Source organism: Sebastes fasciatus, chromosome 12, assembly GCF_043250625.1.
Source record: "Sebastes fasciatus isolate fSebFas1 chromosome 12, fSebFas1.pri, whole genome shotgun sequence".
Classification (NCBI taxonomy): Eukaryota; Metazoa; Chordata; class Actinopteri; order Perciformes; family Sebastidae; genus Sebastes; species Sebastes fasciatus.
This window is the reverse complement of record NC_133806.1, coordinates 24,961,008-24,980,367: the sequence shown is the minus strand read 5'-3', so window position 1 is coordinate 24,980,367 and position 19,360 is coordinate 24,961,008. Positions and strand designations below refer to the sequence as shown.

General features: G+C 44.5%; 3 protein-coding genes and 1 long non-coding RNA gene across 4 annotated transcripts in view; 1 reads left to right on the top strand and 3 right to left on the bottom strand.

Moving 5' to 3' along the window:
• The window catches only part of LOC141779470 (transmembrane protein 79-like), a 114,162-nt gene that overhangs the window by 82,816 nt on the left and 11,986 nt on the right, over positions 1-19,360 (bottom strand). The gene's annotated exons all lie outside the window — the stretch shown is intronic.
• LOC141779461 (uncharacterized) lies at positions 27-6,047 on the bottom strand. Its single transcript, XR_012596307.1, has 2 exons — positions 5,809-6,047; positions 27-65 (listed from the first exon to the last, which is right to left on the bottom strand). It is a non-coding gene; the product is annotated as an uncharacterized LOC141779461 (long non-coding RNA).
• Positions 8,357-11,237, top strand: LOC141778272 (sialic acid-binding Ig-like lectin 15). The gene is made up of 3 exons (XM_074652456.1): positions 8,357-8,485; positions 9,392-9,784; positions 9,881-11,237. Exons 1-3 carry the CDS (start codon positions 8,383-8,385, stop codon positions 10,303-10,305), a joined length of 921 nt encoding a protein of 306 aa, XP_074508557.1. The 5' UTR covers positions 8,357-8,382; the 3' UTR covers positions 10,306-11,237.
• LOC141778271 (uncharacterized) lies at positions 12,108-18,150 on the bottom strand. Its single transcript, XM_074652455.1, has 4 exons — positions 18,032-18,150; positions 17,514-17,599; positions 15,664-16,800; positions 12,108-13,421 (listed from the first exon to the last, which is right to left on the bottom strand). The coding sequence occupies exons 2-4, from the start codon at positions 17,560-17,562 to the stop codon at positions 13,012-13,014; spliced, it is 1,596 nt and encodes a 531-aa protein (XP_074508556.1). The 5' UTR covers positions 17,563-17,599; positions 18,032-18,150; the 3' UTR covers positions 12,108-13,011.

Here is a 19,360-nt window from a genome sequence, read left to right as displayed (position 1 = left end):
GGCACGTGATGTTTCTGCTGCATGTCTTCTTCGTTATCTCCTTCTGACTCCTTCCTCTTCTTGACCTTGCAAAAGAAAAACAGCACCTGCCTCCTCCCTTTCCTCACAATCACTCTATTCATAACAAATCCAACAGTCAGGTTATTGTAAGCACTTTTGTACATAATAAATCCAACAGACCCTCTTTTGAACTTAACTAAGTTCACCTACAGATAATGTTACATACAGATATATTTATTATAAGCATAGATAATGTTACGTACAGATGTATTAATTATAAGCATCATCATGTTACGTACAGATGTATTAATTATAAGCATCTTCACACAACCTCTTCAGGATCAACATCTTCACTATCCCCCACCATTTCCAGGAGACCCTGTCTCTCAGCTTGGAACATGGCCATCTGATAAGAAGGAGGTGCATCCGGATGCTTTCGTTGCACAGCAGAAATAATCACACGCTCAGTGAGGTGGCGAATACATGGAATACAGCAACAACCGCATAATACTAAGCATGCACACACAGCAAGGATTGAGGAGAATAGAGATACCACCATGGACTTCCATTTCCCAAAGGTACGGTCTAACCAGTCGTTAATGGGGCTGTTGATACCTGAGTCATCGTGCATGGATTCAGACAGCGTCCGGAGCCCCTCTAGCGCCTTAGTTACAGTCCCGTCCGGCGCTGTATTGTTAGGGATGAAAATACAACATGAGTCTTGGAACATTGAGCATACACCGCCTTTCTCTGCCAGCAGCATATCTAATGCCATTCTATTTTGGATCACCATCAGTGACGTAGGAGCCATTTGTTCAGCTAGTCCGGCAATTGCATCACGGGTTAGATTAGTCAAACGGAGAACATTATAGTGGATGTAGTTAATGCGGTCAACATTTTTGTTAGGAGTGATAGGGATCAGAGCACTTATTAGAGGTATGTTTTCAAAACCTGCAGCTATTTGTTCAGCTAGTTTATATTCATTAGGGAAGCTACCTCACTACATCATTCTTTATAATCTTGGTTTAGCCTTCCCCCCCCTTGTAGCCCACACCTTCCACCCTGCTTCTGAGTGAAAGCATTGTCTATTGTTAAAAAGAGTTACTTGTGATTAGCTAGTTTTAGCAGAGTGGAGAGGCGAGGATGATAAGTAATGTATCTAAACTAGTACAGTCTGTGCTTTCCCAGGTTATTCAGATTTATCTGAGTACACAAATTCTACACAAGGGTCATGGTATTTTCTCTCACATTCCCTCCTTTTATCATGAATAACTAAAATGGTAACTGAAAACATGAAAATACATGATGAATTGCATTAAGATAGTTATATGAAATGAAAACATTAAACATATATGATATATATAATATTAAAACATTATAGCTGAAAATATTTAAAATACATGACAAATCACATTAAGAAAGTTTGTACAGAAGAACGAGGACAAGAGAGGTAAACACAGATGCTACAGCAAACGCTACTAGCAGTTTGCAGTACTGCATGATGCTTCTAGTTTGTTTTCCTGCGCGCAACTGAAAAACTTTTATCCGGGTGGTCCTATTTTATACTGGTTTGGGAAAGGAAGTGAAATTTCTCTCTGGTGGATTCTCCCCACCCCTGGTTTCTCTTTTTATCTATTTTTATCTATTTTTGTCTATTTTAGCATTTATTCTAAGCAACCATTTTTAATACAATGTGATATATAATGTTTTTCAAAAACCACCTAGATGAGTCCACCTAAACAACCATGTTAGCCTGATTTAACTGTAAATACAGGCAAGACCTTGTAACCTTCTTTCCCTTATGTGTATCTCATCACAGTCACAGTTTATACAGTATATGAAAAATAAAAAATTATACGTGACCCTCTTTTCACGTAGCCTGGGCTCCTTGTGGGGCTGCCTCCTCTGCTTCAGGTCCTGTCCTGCTGCTGGAGCACTGTGTTAGGTGCCACCAGTTGAGTCCTTTTCCTGCAAGCTGCACAGCTGTTGCAGTTCTGGTCAGAACCTTGTGTGGGCCTGTCCAACGTGGCTCCGACCACTTCCTCTTTAACACCTTCAACCAAAGGTGTTCCAGGGGTCCAGGGTCAAGTCCTGGAACGTCCTCTGTGACAGGGGTGACAGGTTTGTCACCTGTATAGGAGAGAGCTGACACAAGAGCATTAACCTTCAAATAGTATGGTCTGTAACCGAGGTCAGGAAGGGGAGAGGGGTTTTGGGACGGCCCTGGGAAAGGTCGGCCACACGTAAGCTCAAATGGTGTGAGTCCTGTTATTGTGGATGATACACAGTGCCAAATTTGTGTTGTAGTCCCGGAGCCTTTTCGACAGATTGCAGGTCTTTATTTTTGAAATGTGAACCATTATCTGACCTGATCAATTTAGGAAACCCATGTTTCGGAATGTACTCATTCACCAGACATTTAATGACTGATTTTGCGTCCTCTTTTCCCGTAGGGTAGGCCTCCACCCTACGTGAAAATGCGTCCACAATTACTAGGAGGAATCTTTTCCCCCCAGCCCTTACTCCCATATCTGTGAAATCCATAAAGATTTCCTGTCCCGGGGCAGTGGGAGAAGGATGTTTTCCTGCCCTAGGAGTGATGGTAGGTCTGATGTTACATGTACTACATACGTCACACTTAGTCAAAAAGTCAGTTATAGTAGCATGTTTCCGGGGAATCCACCAGTGGCGGAGATCTCGTAACATCCGTTTGTGGCTTTTATGGTCAAGTCCATGAGTCTGAGTCAGTATTGAGGACATCCAACAGGGGGCATAACTATTTGATCTCTGTTATACCATATACCATCAAACTGTTCTATAGCTCCCTTATCTTCCCAGATGGTTCGTTCTGCTGCTGTGGCAGATTCTTGAGCTTGTATAATGGAGAAATCAGTTATCTCAGAACCGAGATCTGCTGTGGTCATGACCATCATAGTAGGTAAATACCCTGCCGCCTTTTTAGCAGCTGCATCAGCTGCTTCGTTTCCTATACTCTCTAAGTCAGTGCCCTGACTGTGTCCTTTCACTTTGATCACAGCTACCCTCTGTGGTAACTGGATTGCTTCCAACAACTCTTTCATCAACTCCTCATGAGCCATAGGTTTATTCTGACTAGTCTTAAAACCCGCTTGCACCCAGCCAGACATATCTCTGTGAATTGCATTGCACACATACGCAGAGTCTGTGAAAATATTCACTGCCTTCCCTTCCGCTAACCGCAGAGCACAAACTACAGCCGTAAGTTCTGCTGCCTGATGTTTTGGAGCTATGGCTAGGGACACATGGGGAACAGCTTCTTCTGACATGCGATACCATTGTTCTTGTGCTGGGGTTAGTTTTACTGCGGCTGCTACTCCTGCTGGTGCTATATAAACATCTCTTACTCCTATCCCCCAGGTTGTATCTAACAGGTTCTGTTGGAACTCATCTTGATACGTAAGATCATTATTTCTGTCATAATTCAGAGTGCAGTGGGGAGGATCGAGAACAGGGAGGTAAGGGTGTAGAGCCCTAATCCATGGTTGCCACATGTTGTAAAAGTCAATCAGAGAGTTTCTGTCGGCTAGCAGGGCCCAATATATGTCTGCACAGGGTGGTGGGGCATCAGGTGAGGTATCAGGACTCAACATGCACATGCGATCAGCACTGGAGGGGGAGGAGCACACCATTTCTTCTCCTCCGGGGAAACTCACTATCACAGCTTCTGGTGAACAATGTACAGAAGCCCCCAGTGCTGCCAAAACATCTCTTCCCAGGAGATCACGTGGACAATCAGGTGCATACAAAAAGGGGTGCTCCATCACCTGTCTCCCAAGCCGGACAGGAAGGGGAACAGTAAAAGGCAGTCTTTGTTCAGTGCCGGAAAATCCCAAAACGGAAACATAGTGAGAGGAAAGGGAACGCAGAGGTTCAGCTAAGGTGGAGTAACGTGCTCCCGTATCCACCATGAACCATCTTCGTTTTCCGTTCACTGTCAACTGGAGACAGGGCTCTGCCAGCCCCTGCCCCTCCATCTCCGTCGGGCACCCCTATGGGAACATTCCTGGTGTATATGGACCAGGTGGAGGTCCCTGCGCAGAGTACCCGCTGTATGCCTGCATTGGAGCTAGCTGTTGGTTTGGTGGAGTCTGTATTGTTGGCTGATATGACTGCTGTGGAGGCCCTCTCATCTGCTGTTGTTGTTTCTGAGGACAGTCACGTGCCCAGTGATCCGGGCTTCCGCAGATGAAACAACTGCCTCCTCTTGGTTGGGCATACCCCCTCCCCCTGCCTCCTCCTCCTCTCCCTCTGCCTCTATTCCGGCCTTCATGATAAGGGGGCTGCTGATATGGGGCAGCTTGGTAAGGAACATGATGCTGGGGTTGATATATAGCCTGTGGCGGGCCCTGCAGTGGATAAGGGTTCTGTGGCGGGGCTGGAGCTGGTGTTACAATTTGAGCCATCTGGGTATCTTTCTCTTAACTCCTTCCGGAGCATGTTTTAACAGAGACTGCTGTGTGTCTTTATCTGGGTTCACCCCCGTAGCCCCCGCCCACTCTGTCTTTGCTCTTTCTATGAACGTGCGTCCACTCTCCCCGTTCTTAATCTTAAACACCAAGCTGTGGAGCTTACCCGCTGGTATGGGATACTTTTGTCTAATAGCATTACCGAAGGAGGTAGCGTAGGGGTTAAAGTTCCAAAGTACCACCTAACACTTGAAACAATGGTGCCATAACTTCGTTTGTATAATCACTGTCCTGTGGGGTTGGTACCGGACTAGGGGTAGGAGGAGGATAAGGGGGGGGGTTGGGATGTGGGCCAGGTGGGTACTGCTGATGGAGGGACATGTAATGTGGCGGCTGGCTAGTATGTGGGTTTGGTGGTGGGGGTGCGCTAGGACTGGGTGAGGGTTTCACTAGTGGTTTTGCTTCAGCGGTTTTTGCGTGGGTGGCTTTCGTCTGGCTGCCTAAGGCTGATAGTGCAGCCATCTGTATCACATTATATTTTACCAATTTACTTGCCAACTCGTCTTCTTTCTTCCTCAATTTCCTCCTTACAAACATATGTCCCTTTTCTTTGTCTTGTCCTGCTTGCAGCAGCTTTCTATGAACCACCTGTATTAATGCTCTCATCACTGGCATGAATTTGGCTTCACTTCCCGTGGCTGGAAAATGCCCTTCCTTCACTGTCATGTTATACCACTCATCTAGGTCTTGAGTCTCTTTATTTCTAGTCTTGGGATCAAATGTACAGATTACATTGGTCCTGACCTTAGCCCTTTGCTGTCCAAATGATAAACGGGGAGGCCCACAGCCACCCCGTTCCTCACAGTCTTTGTCAAATTCTCCGTCCATTCTGTCCAGTACTATTTCAAACAGGTTTATTCAGTTTATGACAGTAACTAGATTCAGAGTAAATGGGTCGCTATGCCCCTCGCTGTGATCCTACCAACATAAGCTTCTACTGGACACTTTGATGTTCCAGCGATGTTGGCCCAGTATCAACAGTAAGTTTTAATTTTCCTCTGAATACTAGTTATTAATGTACACTCATACAGGCGCTCCAAGCGCTATTTTTACTAAACTCTAACGTCCCAGACGTTACTAAACTAGCGCTCCAAGCGCACTACTCTAGCGCTCCAAGCGCAGCGTTCCAAACGCTTTTCTAACGTCCCAGACGTTACTAAAAGGGCAACTTTCCTCCTTTTAGTTTTCAACAGAAAGTCTTTACTTTTGCAACATTTATCACTACAAAGGAGATTCAGCACAACAAGAGAGATAATTTAGAGTAAGCCAATATGCAGAGTTCGATACAACAGGTTCTGCTTACCTTAAGATTTCAGAGCCCTTTCTCTCTCTCGCCGGTCTGTCCGTCCTTTGGACACGCTTCTCAATGCCGAAGATCACGTCGGGGTCACCAATTGAAGGAACTGGCCTTCTACCTCCAAGAGGTCAAGGCCCAGTTACGTGTTGGTTAATCTTGTATGACAAAGAGATTTTCCAAACAGACGGGTTAAAGCATAATAATACAATTTATTCCGAACAATCAATGTTGCATAAGTAAAAATAAAAGAGTATACAGATATCTGGATCCAATCAACGTGTCCCTGACAACATACAGTGCATGGGTCAGTTCGTGAAGTCTGAACCCTGAGCTATCCCTGATCCAGCCTATTCATGGTTTACACAATATTAATATTCATGAGCTTATGGCACGTGATGTTTCTGCTGCATGTCTTCTTCGTTATCTCCTTCTGACTCCTTCCTCTTCTTGACCTTGCAAAAGAAAAACAGCACCTGCCTCCTCCCTTTCCTCACAATCACTCTATTCATAACAAATCCAACAGTCAGGTTATTGTAAGCACTTTTGTACATAATAAATCCAACACTCTCCATCTCCCGTCCTCTCCCCTCTCTGATCACCTGTCTCTCCATCTCCCGTCCTCTCCCCTCTCTGATCACCTGTCTCTCCATCTCCCGTCCTCTCCCCTCTCTGATCACCTGTCTCTCCATCTCCCGTCCTCTCCCCTCTCTGATCACCTGTCTCTCCATCTCCCGTCCTCTCCCCTCTCTGATCATCTGTCTATCCATCTCCCGTCCTCTCCCCTCTCTGATCACCTGTCTCTGTCTCTCCCGTCCTCTCCCCTCTCTGATCACCTGTCTCTCCATCTCCCGTCCTCTCCCCTCTCTGATCATCTGTCTCTCCATCTCCCGTCCTCTCCCCTCTCTGATCACCTGTTTCTCCTCCTCTGCTGTCTCATTCACACCGTCCAAAGACAGGGTCACTAAGAAAATAAACGCCCAAAGCACTACTTTATTCTGAAGCCCACGTTATAGCGTTTGTTTACGTAACTTGCCAGTAGCTTCTGCTAGCTAGCTACTGGCTCAACATTAGCATACCAAAACTGCTGTCACAAAGTAAAACTTATCACCAAAGCAAATACGAGAGACATTATCGGCCTAATGTTACCTGTGTTCTCCTTCAACTAGCTAACTAAATGACTAACTATCTAACTAACTTGGTTATACTCCCTAGCCGACGCGCACATGGACCAACTCGGTGAGCTCTGTCAGCGACAGCTCCGGCCGGTGTGGATGGGGGAGCCCCAGTCATCGCACCGTGGTGTTTGGGAGTATAACTGAGTTAACCTTTGTTACGGTTGGTTGGCCTATAACCTTAGTGTTAGTATCCTTTGTTATGATTAGTGGGCCTATAACCTTAGTGTAAGTACCCTTTGTTACGGTTGGTGGGCCTATAACCTTTGGGTTAGCACCCTTTGTTATGATTAGTGGGCCTATAACCTTAGTGTTATTACCCCTTGTTACAGTTGGTGGGCCTATAACCTTAGTGTTAGTACCCTTTGTTACAGTTGGTGGGCCTATAACCTTAGTGTTAGTACCCCTTGTTACAGTTGGTGGGCCTATAACCTTAGTGTTAGTACCCCTTGTTACAGTTGGTGGGCCTATAACCTTAGTGTTAGTACCCCTTGTTACAGTTGGTGGGCCTATAACCTTAGTGTTAGTACCCTTTGTTACAGTTGGTGGGCCTATAACCTTAGTGTTAGTACCCCTTGTTACAGTTGGTGGGCCTATAACCTTAGTGTTAGTACCCCTTGTTACAGTTGGTGGGCCTATAACCTTAGTGTTAGTACCCCTTGTTACAGTTGGTGGGCCTATAACCTTAGTGTTAGTACCCCTTGTTACAGTTGGTGGGCCTATAACCTTAGTGTTAGTACCCTTTGTTACAGTTGGTGGGCCTATAACCTTAGTGTTAGTACCCCTTGTTACAGTTGGTGGGCCTATAACCTTAGTGTCAGTACCCCTTGTTACAGTTGGTGGGCCTATAACCTTAGTGTCAGTACCCCTTGTTACAGTTGGTGGGCCTATAACCTTAGTGTCAGTACCCCTTGTTACAGTTGGTGGGCCTATAACCTTAGTGTTAGTACCCTTTGTTTCGGCTGCTATGTAGACCCTCCGGATGACGGATGCTGGACCTGGACCCTGTATTAGACCCCCCCCCCCACCATAGAGGATGAGGCATGGCGGGCAGCAGAGGACGGAGAACAAATTACAGGTAACTACACCTGACAAATGGTTGACCTTAGTTTCTTTCTTTAACTTTGTCTCAGTGTTTAAAAAGGTCAACATGACTTTTATTGTTACCAATAAGAGAAAACGTCAAAACAAAAACACACTTAATAAAAACTCGTGAATAAACCAAAGAAATGTTAAAAATGACTAAAACCAGAGTCCAGCTGGGTTTTACTGCTTTTACTGGGTTTACTGGATGCAGACAAACTGATTTCCTAATAATAAAAAATAGACATGAAGGAAGTAGAAACAGAAGAATGGAAACACACACACACACACACACAGTGTGTCTGGGAGACACTGAGTCACATGAATGACACACACACACACACACACACACACACTCTTCAGCAGTCTCATCATGGACGTCCGGTGGATCTGCAGAACTTTGAGTCTTCTGTTACCTGTTTTAGGAGGTGAGAACACACACACACACACACACACACACACACACAGTGTTGTATGTTTGTGTACTTTATGTACAAATCAGATGAATTGCTTTAACGTCAGATTAATTTTAACAGATAAAGTAAAACTTCTAATTTACTGAATAGAGATGATGAAATAATAGAATAAGAGTGTTGTAATATTTATCATTGATTTCAGAATATATTCAAATAATCACACCAATGACTCTGTCCTAGTGATGTTTATATATATACTGATTAAATGTATGTTATGTTGGTGATACCTTAATAAATGAAGGTTGATCGCCGCCATGTCCCTTCAGTCTTCCCCCGTCCAACACAGTGGAGGATATTGTTTATCCAGACTTCTCTACATATCTGATAGAATCATGTTTGGCTAAGTGTTGTCTGTTAATAACCAAAGTGTTAATAGCCAAGTGTTTGATCTATAGGCTGAGATTTAGTTGGAGACGACAGTCTGATGATAACTGATGAACAAACTATTGAATGTACAAACTATTCAGAACCAGTTCAGTTAACTTACAGTTTTAAAGGAAATAGTCACTTGTATTATAAACCGTGTATTTGGAACAAATGTATGAGTCTCTATAGGCGTCATTCTTATGTTCTCGTCATTTCTAGGTTCTCATCAAATTTAGGTTCTTGTCATTTCTAGGTTCTCATCATTTCTAGGTTCTCATCATTTTTAGGTTCTCATCATATTTAGGTTCTCATCATTTTTAGGTTCTCATCATATTTAGGTTCTCATCATTTTTAGGTTCTCTTCATATTTAGGTTCTCATAATTTTTAGGTTCTCATCATATTTAGGTTCTCGATCGGTTCCTCTGCCTGTTCGATGAATTTGTAGAGTTGTGACATTAAACCGTAGACGTTCTCCTTCCCGGCCCGCCCAGCAGCCCTCGGTTCCGGAGAGGACGGCTGGTCCATGAAGGTGCAGTCGGAGGTCCGAGCCATCGAGAGCTACCCGGTGGTGCTGCCGTGCACCTTCAGCCACCCGCAGCACTCCCAGCATTCCTCCCTGCAGGTGCTGTGGCGTCTGGGCCACGGCCAGGGCGCCACTGTCCTGTACCGCTGCACCAGCCGGCCCGGGACCCCCACCTGTGAACCGGGTCCCCAGCAGGACCAGCGCTACCGGCTGGAGGGCAACCCGAGGGAGCACGACCTGTCGCTGCGGATCAACAGTGCCACCCTGCAGGACAGCGGGCGCTACTACTGCCGAGTAGAGGTTCAGGGACGAGAACACGTCAGCTTCGAGGACAAGATGGGGACCAGATTGAGGGTGGAGGGTACGTTTATACGGACCTCAGGGTCTGGACTCACTAACATTCACACTGAGACACGACATGCATGTTGGGATTAACACTGATGGTTCTGTGCTGCAGCTCCTCCAAAGATCCTGGCTGTGTCGGTGGAGGGCAGTGAGCTGTCCGGGTTCAGAGCCCTGTGTCGGGTCCAGGGCTCGCCCCTCCCGGACGTCCAGTGGCTTGGCCCGGACGACCTGCTTGAGGGTTCTCTGGTCAGTCCGCTGGCTCAGGGCTCGGCGGCTCACTACCACACCGTCAGCCAGCTGAGAGACGTGGAGCCGGGCCAGCAGTACACCTGCAGCGCCTCCAACCCACTGGGCAAAGAGCAGGCCACCCTGTATGTCCTGCCCCCCCAACCACCGCCGTACGTGAGCGGGGCGTCGCCTCCTCTCCTGCTCCTCCTGTCTGTGTCTTTGGGGGCAAAGGTCGTCCTCCTGGTGGGGATGGGGGTGTGGGTGGTGCAGGCTGGAGCTCTGCAGTCGGTCAGCTGCTGGTGGAAGTAACCTGCTCTCAGATCAGTTCATGTGTGTAGCAACACTTCAGTCCCTTATGCAGCAGGTATACCCAGTATAGACGCATTTAATACATGTTTATTAATGTATTTGTTAACAACTTTAACTCCTCATGGACGGAGAGGCCGCTTTATAAACAGATAATGAATGACAATATAATAAAACACAGTCGTAATAATATGAAATATGTCTTCATGGGAGAAGTTGTAACTGCTGACAAATACAGCACATTAATAAACACTTTAAAATGTCTTTATATCTGCTTACAATAGTGTGTTTTTTAGATGTTTGCACGCTTATAAATGCTAAATATAAAAGCGTAAAGTGCTTATTTACCTGTTTTATCCAAATTCCGAGGGGAAATTACAATAATACTAATAATTATTATTATTACCATGTTTATTATTAATCACTTAACCTAAAAGCTGTTTTAGAAAATGTAATGTCCTGATAAACATCCAATTATGTCCTGACGAAAACTCAGAAAATTCTTTTGTTTTTTAAATTGTTTGAAATTAAAAAAAAATTATAAATTAAATTAGATGATACAACTTATAATTATAAAAATAATTATTTTGTTTATTGAGAACAAATATCATCTTTTGGAGGGATCCATGTAATGTGTAATAAATTATGTTATTAGAAAGGATTTTAGAGTTTCTTTAGGAGCCCGTTCATAGTGATGCTTTATTTTACAGATAATTTCAGAATCTTTCCAAGAACTCTATGATCTGGTGCTAAATATAGAAGGGATGGCCTTGAGAGAAAGCTGCTGTTTTAAAAACCCAATTTATTATTGGACATTTTAACTTTTATCTAATCAGACAAACTTCAGAGTTTTGCATGTTGAGGTGCCCTGCTGTCTCTCTAACACTAACATTACAATTAATTAGAATTAACAACTTCTTAAAAATGATTAAAAATGTAAATAAAAAAATACTGGAACTATTTTTTTGCTGGTATTGTCAGATAAACTGGAGCTCTTACCCTTCAAAATGTCTCTGACTTTAGCAGTTCGAATGTTTAAATGTGTGAAATGTTGTTAGAGGACGTCACATATGATTAAGTTGTAATATTTGTTAATGTTTAACCTATTTCTCCAGTAACAGCTGGATGTTGTGGTGTGAAATACTAAAACCTAAAATAACTGTTTCATGCATGGTTTTAAATCATTGATATCATCTGATGCTACGTGTCCACAGCCTCCGTCCTTTTCACGCTTCATCGTCTATGTAAGCAGCCGTGCAATGCATTCTGGTAGCGTGGCGGCGTGATTCTAGAGAGGGGGCGTCACGTCGCCAAAGTTGAGATCTCGGCTAATTTATGTAAATCAGGGGCGTCCGGTGCGACTCGCTGCCTCTGGAAACTCTCTAGAAACCTTTAAACTAACCGTTGATCTAAAATAAAGACAGATTCATCAACATGGATTATTTCTACATAAAATGTTTTCAGAAACACATATCGGTGAACTATTTTAATGAAATAAGAGAAGAAAGTTTCCAAACGGCCGCCATGTTGGTTCCAGTTTGAATGCTGGGAGCAGCAGCTCATGAGGGAAAGCGTTTGTCCAATCAGGTGTCTAGTGGCAGCCCGTCAAGCGTCCAATGCTGGGAAGCGAGGCGATCCCTCACCATAAAAAACGCCCCTGTGGACACGTACCTTGACACCTTTACACTGACGCAGTCTCAAATCCTAATTTTAGCAAATAATAAATACAGTACAGTCAGTATCATCAGAGATTAGATTAAATTTATTAAGACACACAAGTGATGGATATAATGTCCTTTAACCAATCAGATCACAGACTCTGTGTTTAATAATCTACTACATCAACCAATACGAAGCTAAAGCAGTATGTTCATATTCAGTCAGAATCTGACATTTATTTCACCATATTAAATATTATTACACCATATGTATAGTAATGTATAGTAAAGCTACAAAACAAAGACAGAAAACATTCTGTTAAAAATAAGCCAGCTGGTGAGTTCAGGGTTTCCAACCGTCCCGTAACATAAATAATCATCCCGTTATTGGAAACTAAAAGATGTGTACTGATTGGACTGATAGGGGACGCACTTTGTTCTGTATTTTTGAGAATCAATTCACTGTAAGTCAATGTGTTTTTAGTTAGATGTCTGAAGTAAGGTCTGTGGTAAACACAAGCTGAAGAGATTTTAACATTTTGTTCTACGATATAAAATACGTCAGTAAATATCCCTCTGGTGAATTTTAAAAAGTCGGTTGCTAACAAGTGTCTAAATGAGACAACTAAAAGTCATCATGCTGACTCGTCCTCCTTTACAGTCTCGCTGTGTATACTCATACTCATATACAGAAGATCACTTCCTGGTGGACTACAAACGTCATCCTTGGAGCTCTCTATAACCCCCACACCCCCACCGAGACCTTAAACCTGGTGTTACATTTTCACAAAAACTCATCAAACCTAATTACTAACAAAACTTCCTAAAGGCGTGGAACGGACCAAACGTTTCTGAACGTTTCTTAAATAATTTGTCGTTCCTCTGGGCAAATCCCAGTTCAGATTTAATCTAAACCTATAATATTATTTAAATAACTTTTAACCAGTGATTTTAATAACATAAATAATATTAGGGCATGGCTACTACATTATGGTTATGGATACGGTTGCGTGTTTCCCTTCCCGTTGCGTCACCCGGCTGGATCGTCCCACTAAATGGGAAGGAAGACGGGCTTGGTGTAGCAGACGGGACGGGCGGCCTTACAGCAGTCCTCGTCGCTCCAGCCAAAGTCCTTGTCCTTTTCCAGACTCATGATGGCACACTGGCCATCGTGCACCGTGCCGGGCTCCCCGTCCTCCCAGTTGGTGTCATTGACCGGAGCCCTGTTGAGCCAGTACCACTCCCCAGACTGGGAGCTCCGACGCATGCCGATCCACACCTCCTTCAGGCTGTCATCGTTGGCCTGGAAGATTTTTTTGGAGACTTGTCTCTGGAGTTGGGCCTCGGGGAAGCTGATCAGCTCCATGGTCTGATCTTTGCAGTACTTCAGGGATTCTCGCCAGCCGTTTGCAACTTCTCCGATTTTTATGACCTCTGGAGACAAGACGCAACCCCTGAAATCTGTTGAGAAAGATGAAACAGAACAAACCAACTGAAATCAGAAGGCACGTTTGATAAGAAACCATTCATTTGTAAATCAGTGGTTTCACTGTGTCTTGTGCATCACTCATCACTCTGCTGAGGCCTGATAGCTTAGCAACGATAAAGCTGGTCCTACGCTGTAGGATTTTAGAAATATTGTTGTGTACTTCCTACTCCTACTGTGTTGATCGTTTACGATGTAAAGCCAAAGCTCACAATTTATGTGCTCACACTGTACAATCTGATTGTCAGCCACGACCTGAGTGATCACACCAGGAGGACCTCCGCTTGCTCAAACTCAGGGTGTTGAGGATCCAAAAGGAAAAGGAGGGAGCTGAACGCCAGCGGGTAGAAGCTGCCATTCAGCGTGAACAAGAGCAGCAAGAATTCATCAAAGAAAAAGAGAAGGAGATTTTGAAGTTACAGGAGGAGGCGAAGAACTTCATCACTCTGGAGAACTTGGATCAGCGTATAGAAGAAGCTTTATATAATTTTATACAGTTTTATGTTCCTCTGCTTCCCCTCGCAATTCATCAACCTCTATGAGAGAACTTGGCTTTTTAAGTCTGTTTTGACTATATGGACTTTATTTTCATCCTTTCTATTGTCTTCTCCTCCCACATCTCCCGAGTTTGCTAATGCCTCATAAATTGTCTCCAGATTTTGCGGTCCAGTTGTGTTCATCAACTATGAAGAACAGTTTGCTAGTTCGTAAAAAGTAAATTGAAAAGAAGTACACAAACTTGCAGCCAATTTCTACTGTAGTTTCTATCGTCAGCCACTCGTCAAAAAATCCAAAAGGAAGAGGTGGACAGTATGACTTGTCCATTTTGCAAGGAGAATTGGAGGTAAGCCAGCTACGTTTTACTATATCTATTAGCTATTGGCTATTAGCTACGCTCTGATTAAAAAGTAGAAAAAGGCGCTGACGTTGGGGAATCGGCTGCTCTGCTTCAACTGTGCGAGAGTCTGTGGACGAACGGCCAAAATTTCTGACATGTCCGAGATTCATCCGACCGTCCAAGGGCCGGTCGGGAGTAGTTAATTGGTCCTCGGTCCTCCCTATACACCTCACGGGAAACGACGCCTTACGGAGCTGAAATTCGATCCACCTCTAAAATGAGTCGTGCGGCTCAAAATTCGGGCCAGAAATGGGCTAAAATCGTACAGTGTATGACCAGCTTAACACGACCGGCGTGCTGTCAAGCTTTGGATTTCCCCATGTCGGAGCAGTGTGCATGTGGCTATAGTGTGTGTAAGAATGGATTAAACAGTGTTTTTATCAGATACATTGTTAGCATTTCCCAGCTAACTTGCTTATACTATCTCAAGTAGTCACTGAGTGGTACTTCTAAGGCCAAGAAGCTCATCAGCAGCTCATTAGTTTGTGGGGTTACAGGCCCAGTTCACGACTACAACATACACTGTGTCGTGGATGCTATCAGTGCGTTAGGCTAGCGTTAGAAGCTCTGTCCTGATGTTTATTGGATGTAGGAAAGTTTAAGCTTTGTTTATACTCGTGTGAGACACCGTGGCAAGGGCCTCCATAGATGGCGTGCGCGCTACGAGCATGCACAGAAGCGTTTATGCTCAGCGCTTTGTTCGTTGCAATATGCTCCGAAACGCCAAGAGGCGTACAAACTAAATATTTTGTGGATAAGCAAGAAGTCAACGAGTGGTACCGGAAAGCAAAATAGGTTGCCTGGCAACAGTAGTAAGCACTAAACACCTAAAGTAAACACATGAAGTGGTGTTCATTTGTGGAGATTATCTTGCTGAAACGTGTCAGTTTCATAAACGTGTGTTTGCCACAGAGATTATTTTATGTAATAATCCAAAACCCAGTTAGTGGAGGGAACCAGGGAGATGATCACTTCCTGTTAGTGGAGGGAACCAGGGAGATGATCACTTCCTGTTAGTGGAGGGAACCAGGGAGATGATCACTTCCTGTTAGTGGAGGGAACCAGGGAGATGATCACTTCCTGTTAGTGGAGGGAACCAGGGAGATGATCACTTCCTGTTAGTGGAGGGAACCAGGGAGATGATCACTTCCTGTTAGTGGAGGGAACCAGGGAGATGATCACTTCCTGTTAGTGGAGGGAACCGGGGAGATGATCACTTCCTGTTGGACTACAGAAATACGTCATCCCTGCAGCTCTCTATTTGAAGGTGGAGGTCGTAGTGTAAATGTGTGGCTCATGTTCATGGTGCAGCTCCATACCTGGGCTTTTACTGATGACGGCCGCCGGGTTCCCAAATGAAGCACTTCCCTTTGTTCCCACAAAGTAGACGGCCATTTTGGAGGAAGCGTGCCAGATGACGCTCTTGTCCGACGCCAGTCCAACGAGTGTTGAGACATACTCTGTCCCTTTCAGCTTCTGCCAATCTGGATTCTCCAAAGGAACCGTTCCAACATGAACACCATCAGTGAGATCCTGGTGGACCACGATCAAGGCGGAGCTCTCCGTGTCTGGGATGGAGTTGACGACGTAACACGCGGCGAAGTCCGCCTCTGGGATCAGAGTGAGGAGTAAGCCCGGACGATAGAAGATGGCTGTGCCGGCGATCTCGACCAGCGGAGAGTCTGGGTCGAAGGGCTTTACTTTGGTGGATTGTTTGTCTGACAGAAGTACAAATGATTCACCTTCAATATTCTTGGCCAGAATAGGAGGGATGTAGAACTTCAGCTTCTCTTCTGTGGCTGGCGGCAGCATGGCGTACAGCTGCCCACAAGTGCAGTTGTGCTGGATGGCGCAAGTGTGACCGAAGAGGACTGCCACCGGCTCGTCGGCTTTGACAGTTCGCAATGCCTCATCTTCTTTTACCCAGATCTGGTTGGGCTTAAGAGAAACTTCTTCGGTCTTGATACCTTCAACAGTTACCTTGTTGTCTTTGTCCCCGTTGACGATAACGAGTTTGAATGGACCTCGTTCAAGTACATCTGGTGTGACTATGTCCGCAGGGAGAGTGGTTCCTTGGATGTTGGGTACCGGCGGGATGAAGTACTCTGTGCCCAGTTTGTCAGTGGGTAAAACCAGAGCAGTCTGCACACTGTTGTGTTTAAGATGGATGGCATGGACGGTGATCTGCTTGTTGCTGATAATTTGGACACTATGGTCAGAGACTCCTGTCTTCCAGAGCTCCAGTGTTGTATCAAGTGGGTACTCCTTAGACTCTCCTTCGTTCAGTATCGGGTTTGTGGTACTGTAGGTAAACAATTTGAAGTTGACCTCAGTGTCGTCATACAGGGCAGTGATCTGGACCTTGTTTTGGGGCGGAACAGGATGATAGTGGGCGATGTTCTCCGGAAAAGCAACAGTGAATTTCAGACCAGTGCTGTTTTCTGGTGGAGTGAATTCTGGGAAAGAAAGAAAAAATCTGAATCTGAAGCAAAAACTCAAACCCTCACTCATATTTATCTAAAAGGAAAACTCCACTAAGCAACATTTTCTATTTTTTACGTCATTACACCTCAATGTCATTTAATTCAGAGACATGAGGATGGGATAGTGCAATACGATGTAACATTTTATAATACAGCCTGTAATTCACAGTGTAATCAGGCACCAATAACATATTTACCGGTTCCTACTGGTACTTAAATGAAGGTACAGTGGAAGAAAACTGTACAGCCAGAGCCAGGCAAGGAACGAGGGAATAACGACTGGGCATTTTAGAGAAAAACAGAACTAAATTATACTCTTAAGTAGATTTCTAAATAATGGGTACCTACAGGGTACAATAGTACTAATACAGTAATATTATTAACATTATTAACATTATCACTAATACATTAACAATATTAACATTATTACTGATACATTAACATTATCACTAATACATTAACAATATTACTAATACATTAACACTATTACTAACACATTATTAACATTATTAAATCTGGAACCATCAAATTGTTTTACATGAAAAATGACTTCAACCGTCAAAATAGTTTCACACTATTTTTTCTAAATGTGGGTAGTTTAATTTATGACAAAAAAAAATCACATTTTATAAGTTAAAGTACGTCAGATGTGTACTTGAGTGCAGTACGTAGTTACTGTGTTTTACCTGAGTAGACTGCAGCCAGCAGCAGCAACAGGAGCAGCAGAGGATTCATGGTGGAACCAGGATCAGCACTGAGTCTGAGTCTTTACCTGGAATCAATCCACCGGTGTTAAAACATCAGATTCACATGTTTCATACTTAACTGGGAACTCTTTTCTCTTTTCAACACCGGACTCTTTCACAAAGCTTCACTTTAAGTTTGTTTGACATTATTTCTCACTTTGAAGGGAAAGATTGTCATTCTTTGACATTTTGTAGTTTAAATAATAAATTCACTCAGTGTAGTAATGAAAGGTGTAAAACTAAAAGAGGCATTGAGAATAGACAGTAGAGTAGCAGAATGTGTGACCTGTCAGATTCACACTGATCTAGAGTAGTAAAGGTGTGACCTGTCACTGATTTAGTTTCTGCCTTCAGTCGCTTGTTTATAGCTAAAAACTCAAATCTTTAACGATCTAATCTTCCTGATCTGCAACAAACAGTCAAACTTAATCATTTTCTATGTTTGAGATGAAACTCACCTGATACTCAGTCTTCACCTTCATCGACTGTTTCCTGATTCACCTCCTCCTCCACCTCTTCCTTCTCTTCCTCTCCTTCATTTGACTGACAAACACGACAGGATTTGGAAGATGTTTGCATATGCACATCAGTAGGAGGAGAAGAGGGAGGAGGAGGAGGAGGAGGAGGATGAAGATGAAGAGAGCGAAGAGGAGAGGGAGGAGGAGAGGGAGGAGGAGGAGGAGGAGGAGGAGGATGAAGATGAAGAGAGGAGGAGGAGGAGGAGGAGGAGGAAGAGGAGGAGAGGGAAGAGGAGAGGGAGGAGGAGGAGGAGGAGGAGGAGGAGGAGGAGAGGAGGAGGAGGATGAAGATGAAGAGAGGATGAGGAGAAGGAGGAGGAGGAGGAGGAGAGGAAGAGAGGGAAGAGGAGAGGGAGGAGAGGAAGGAGGAGGAGGAGGAGGAGGAGGAGGATGAAGATGAAGAGAGGGAAGAGGAGGAGGAGGAGGAGGAGAGGAAGAGAGGGAAGAGGAGAGGGAGGAGAGGGAGGAGGAGGAGGAAGAGGAGAGGGAAGAAGAGGAGGAGGAGGAGGAGGAAGACGAGAGGGAAGAAGAGGAGGAGGAGGAAGAGGAGAGGGAAGAAGAAGAGGAGGAGAAGGAGGAGGAAGAGGAGAGGGAAGAAGAGGAGGAGGAGAAGGAGGAGGAAGAGGAGAGGGAAGAAGAGGAGGAGGAGGAGGAGGAGGAGGAGGAGGAGGAGGAAGAGGAGAGGGAAGAAGAGGAGGAGGAGGAAGAGGAGAGGGAAGAAGAAGAGGAGGAGAAGGAGGAGGAAGAGGAGAGGGAAGAAGAGGAGGAGGAGAAGGAGGAGGAAGAGGAGAGGGAAGAAGAGGAGGAGGAGGAAGAGGAGAGGGAAGAAGAAGAGGAGGAGCAGGAGGAGGAAGAAGAAGAGGGAGGTGTCAGGCTGGTTGTTTTGTTGTCTCCTGATGTGATCTGGTGTCAGTTTGTCAGTCAAATCAGTCCTCAGAGCTTCATGTTCAGTTTCTGTTTGTTTGTGTTTCAACATCAGTTTCAATCAGAAAACAACAGAAAACATCTGAAATGAACATTGTGGAAGTTTTAGAAAGTTGGGACACTTTCTGAAAATAAATCATTTTAGACATTTTTGGAAAATGAGGACAGTTTTAGAGAGCGGGGACATTTTAGGACATTTTAGGGAAAGTGAGGACATTTCGTCTTGTCTCTCTAGATTAGAGGTCAGGTCAGGAGCCGAGGAAGGAGAGTCCTCACAAGTATAGAACTATTAAATATTGTCTTTAAACACACTGAACACGTGTGTGTGTGTGTGTGTGTGTGTCT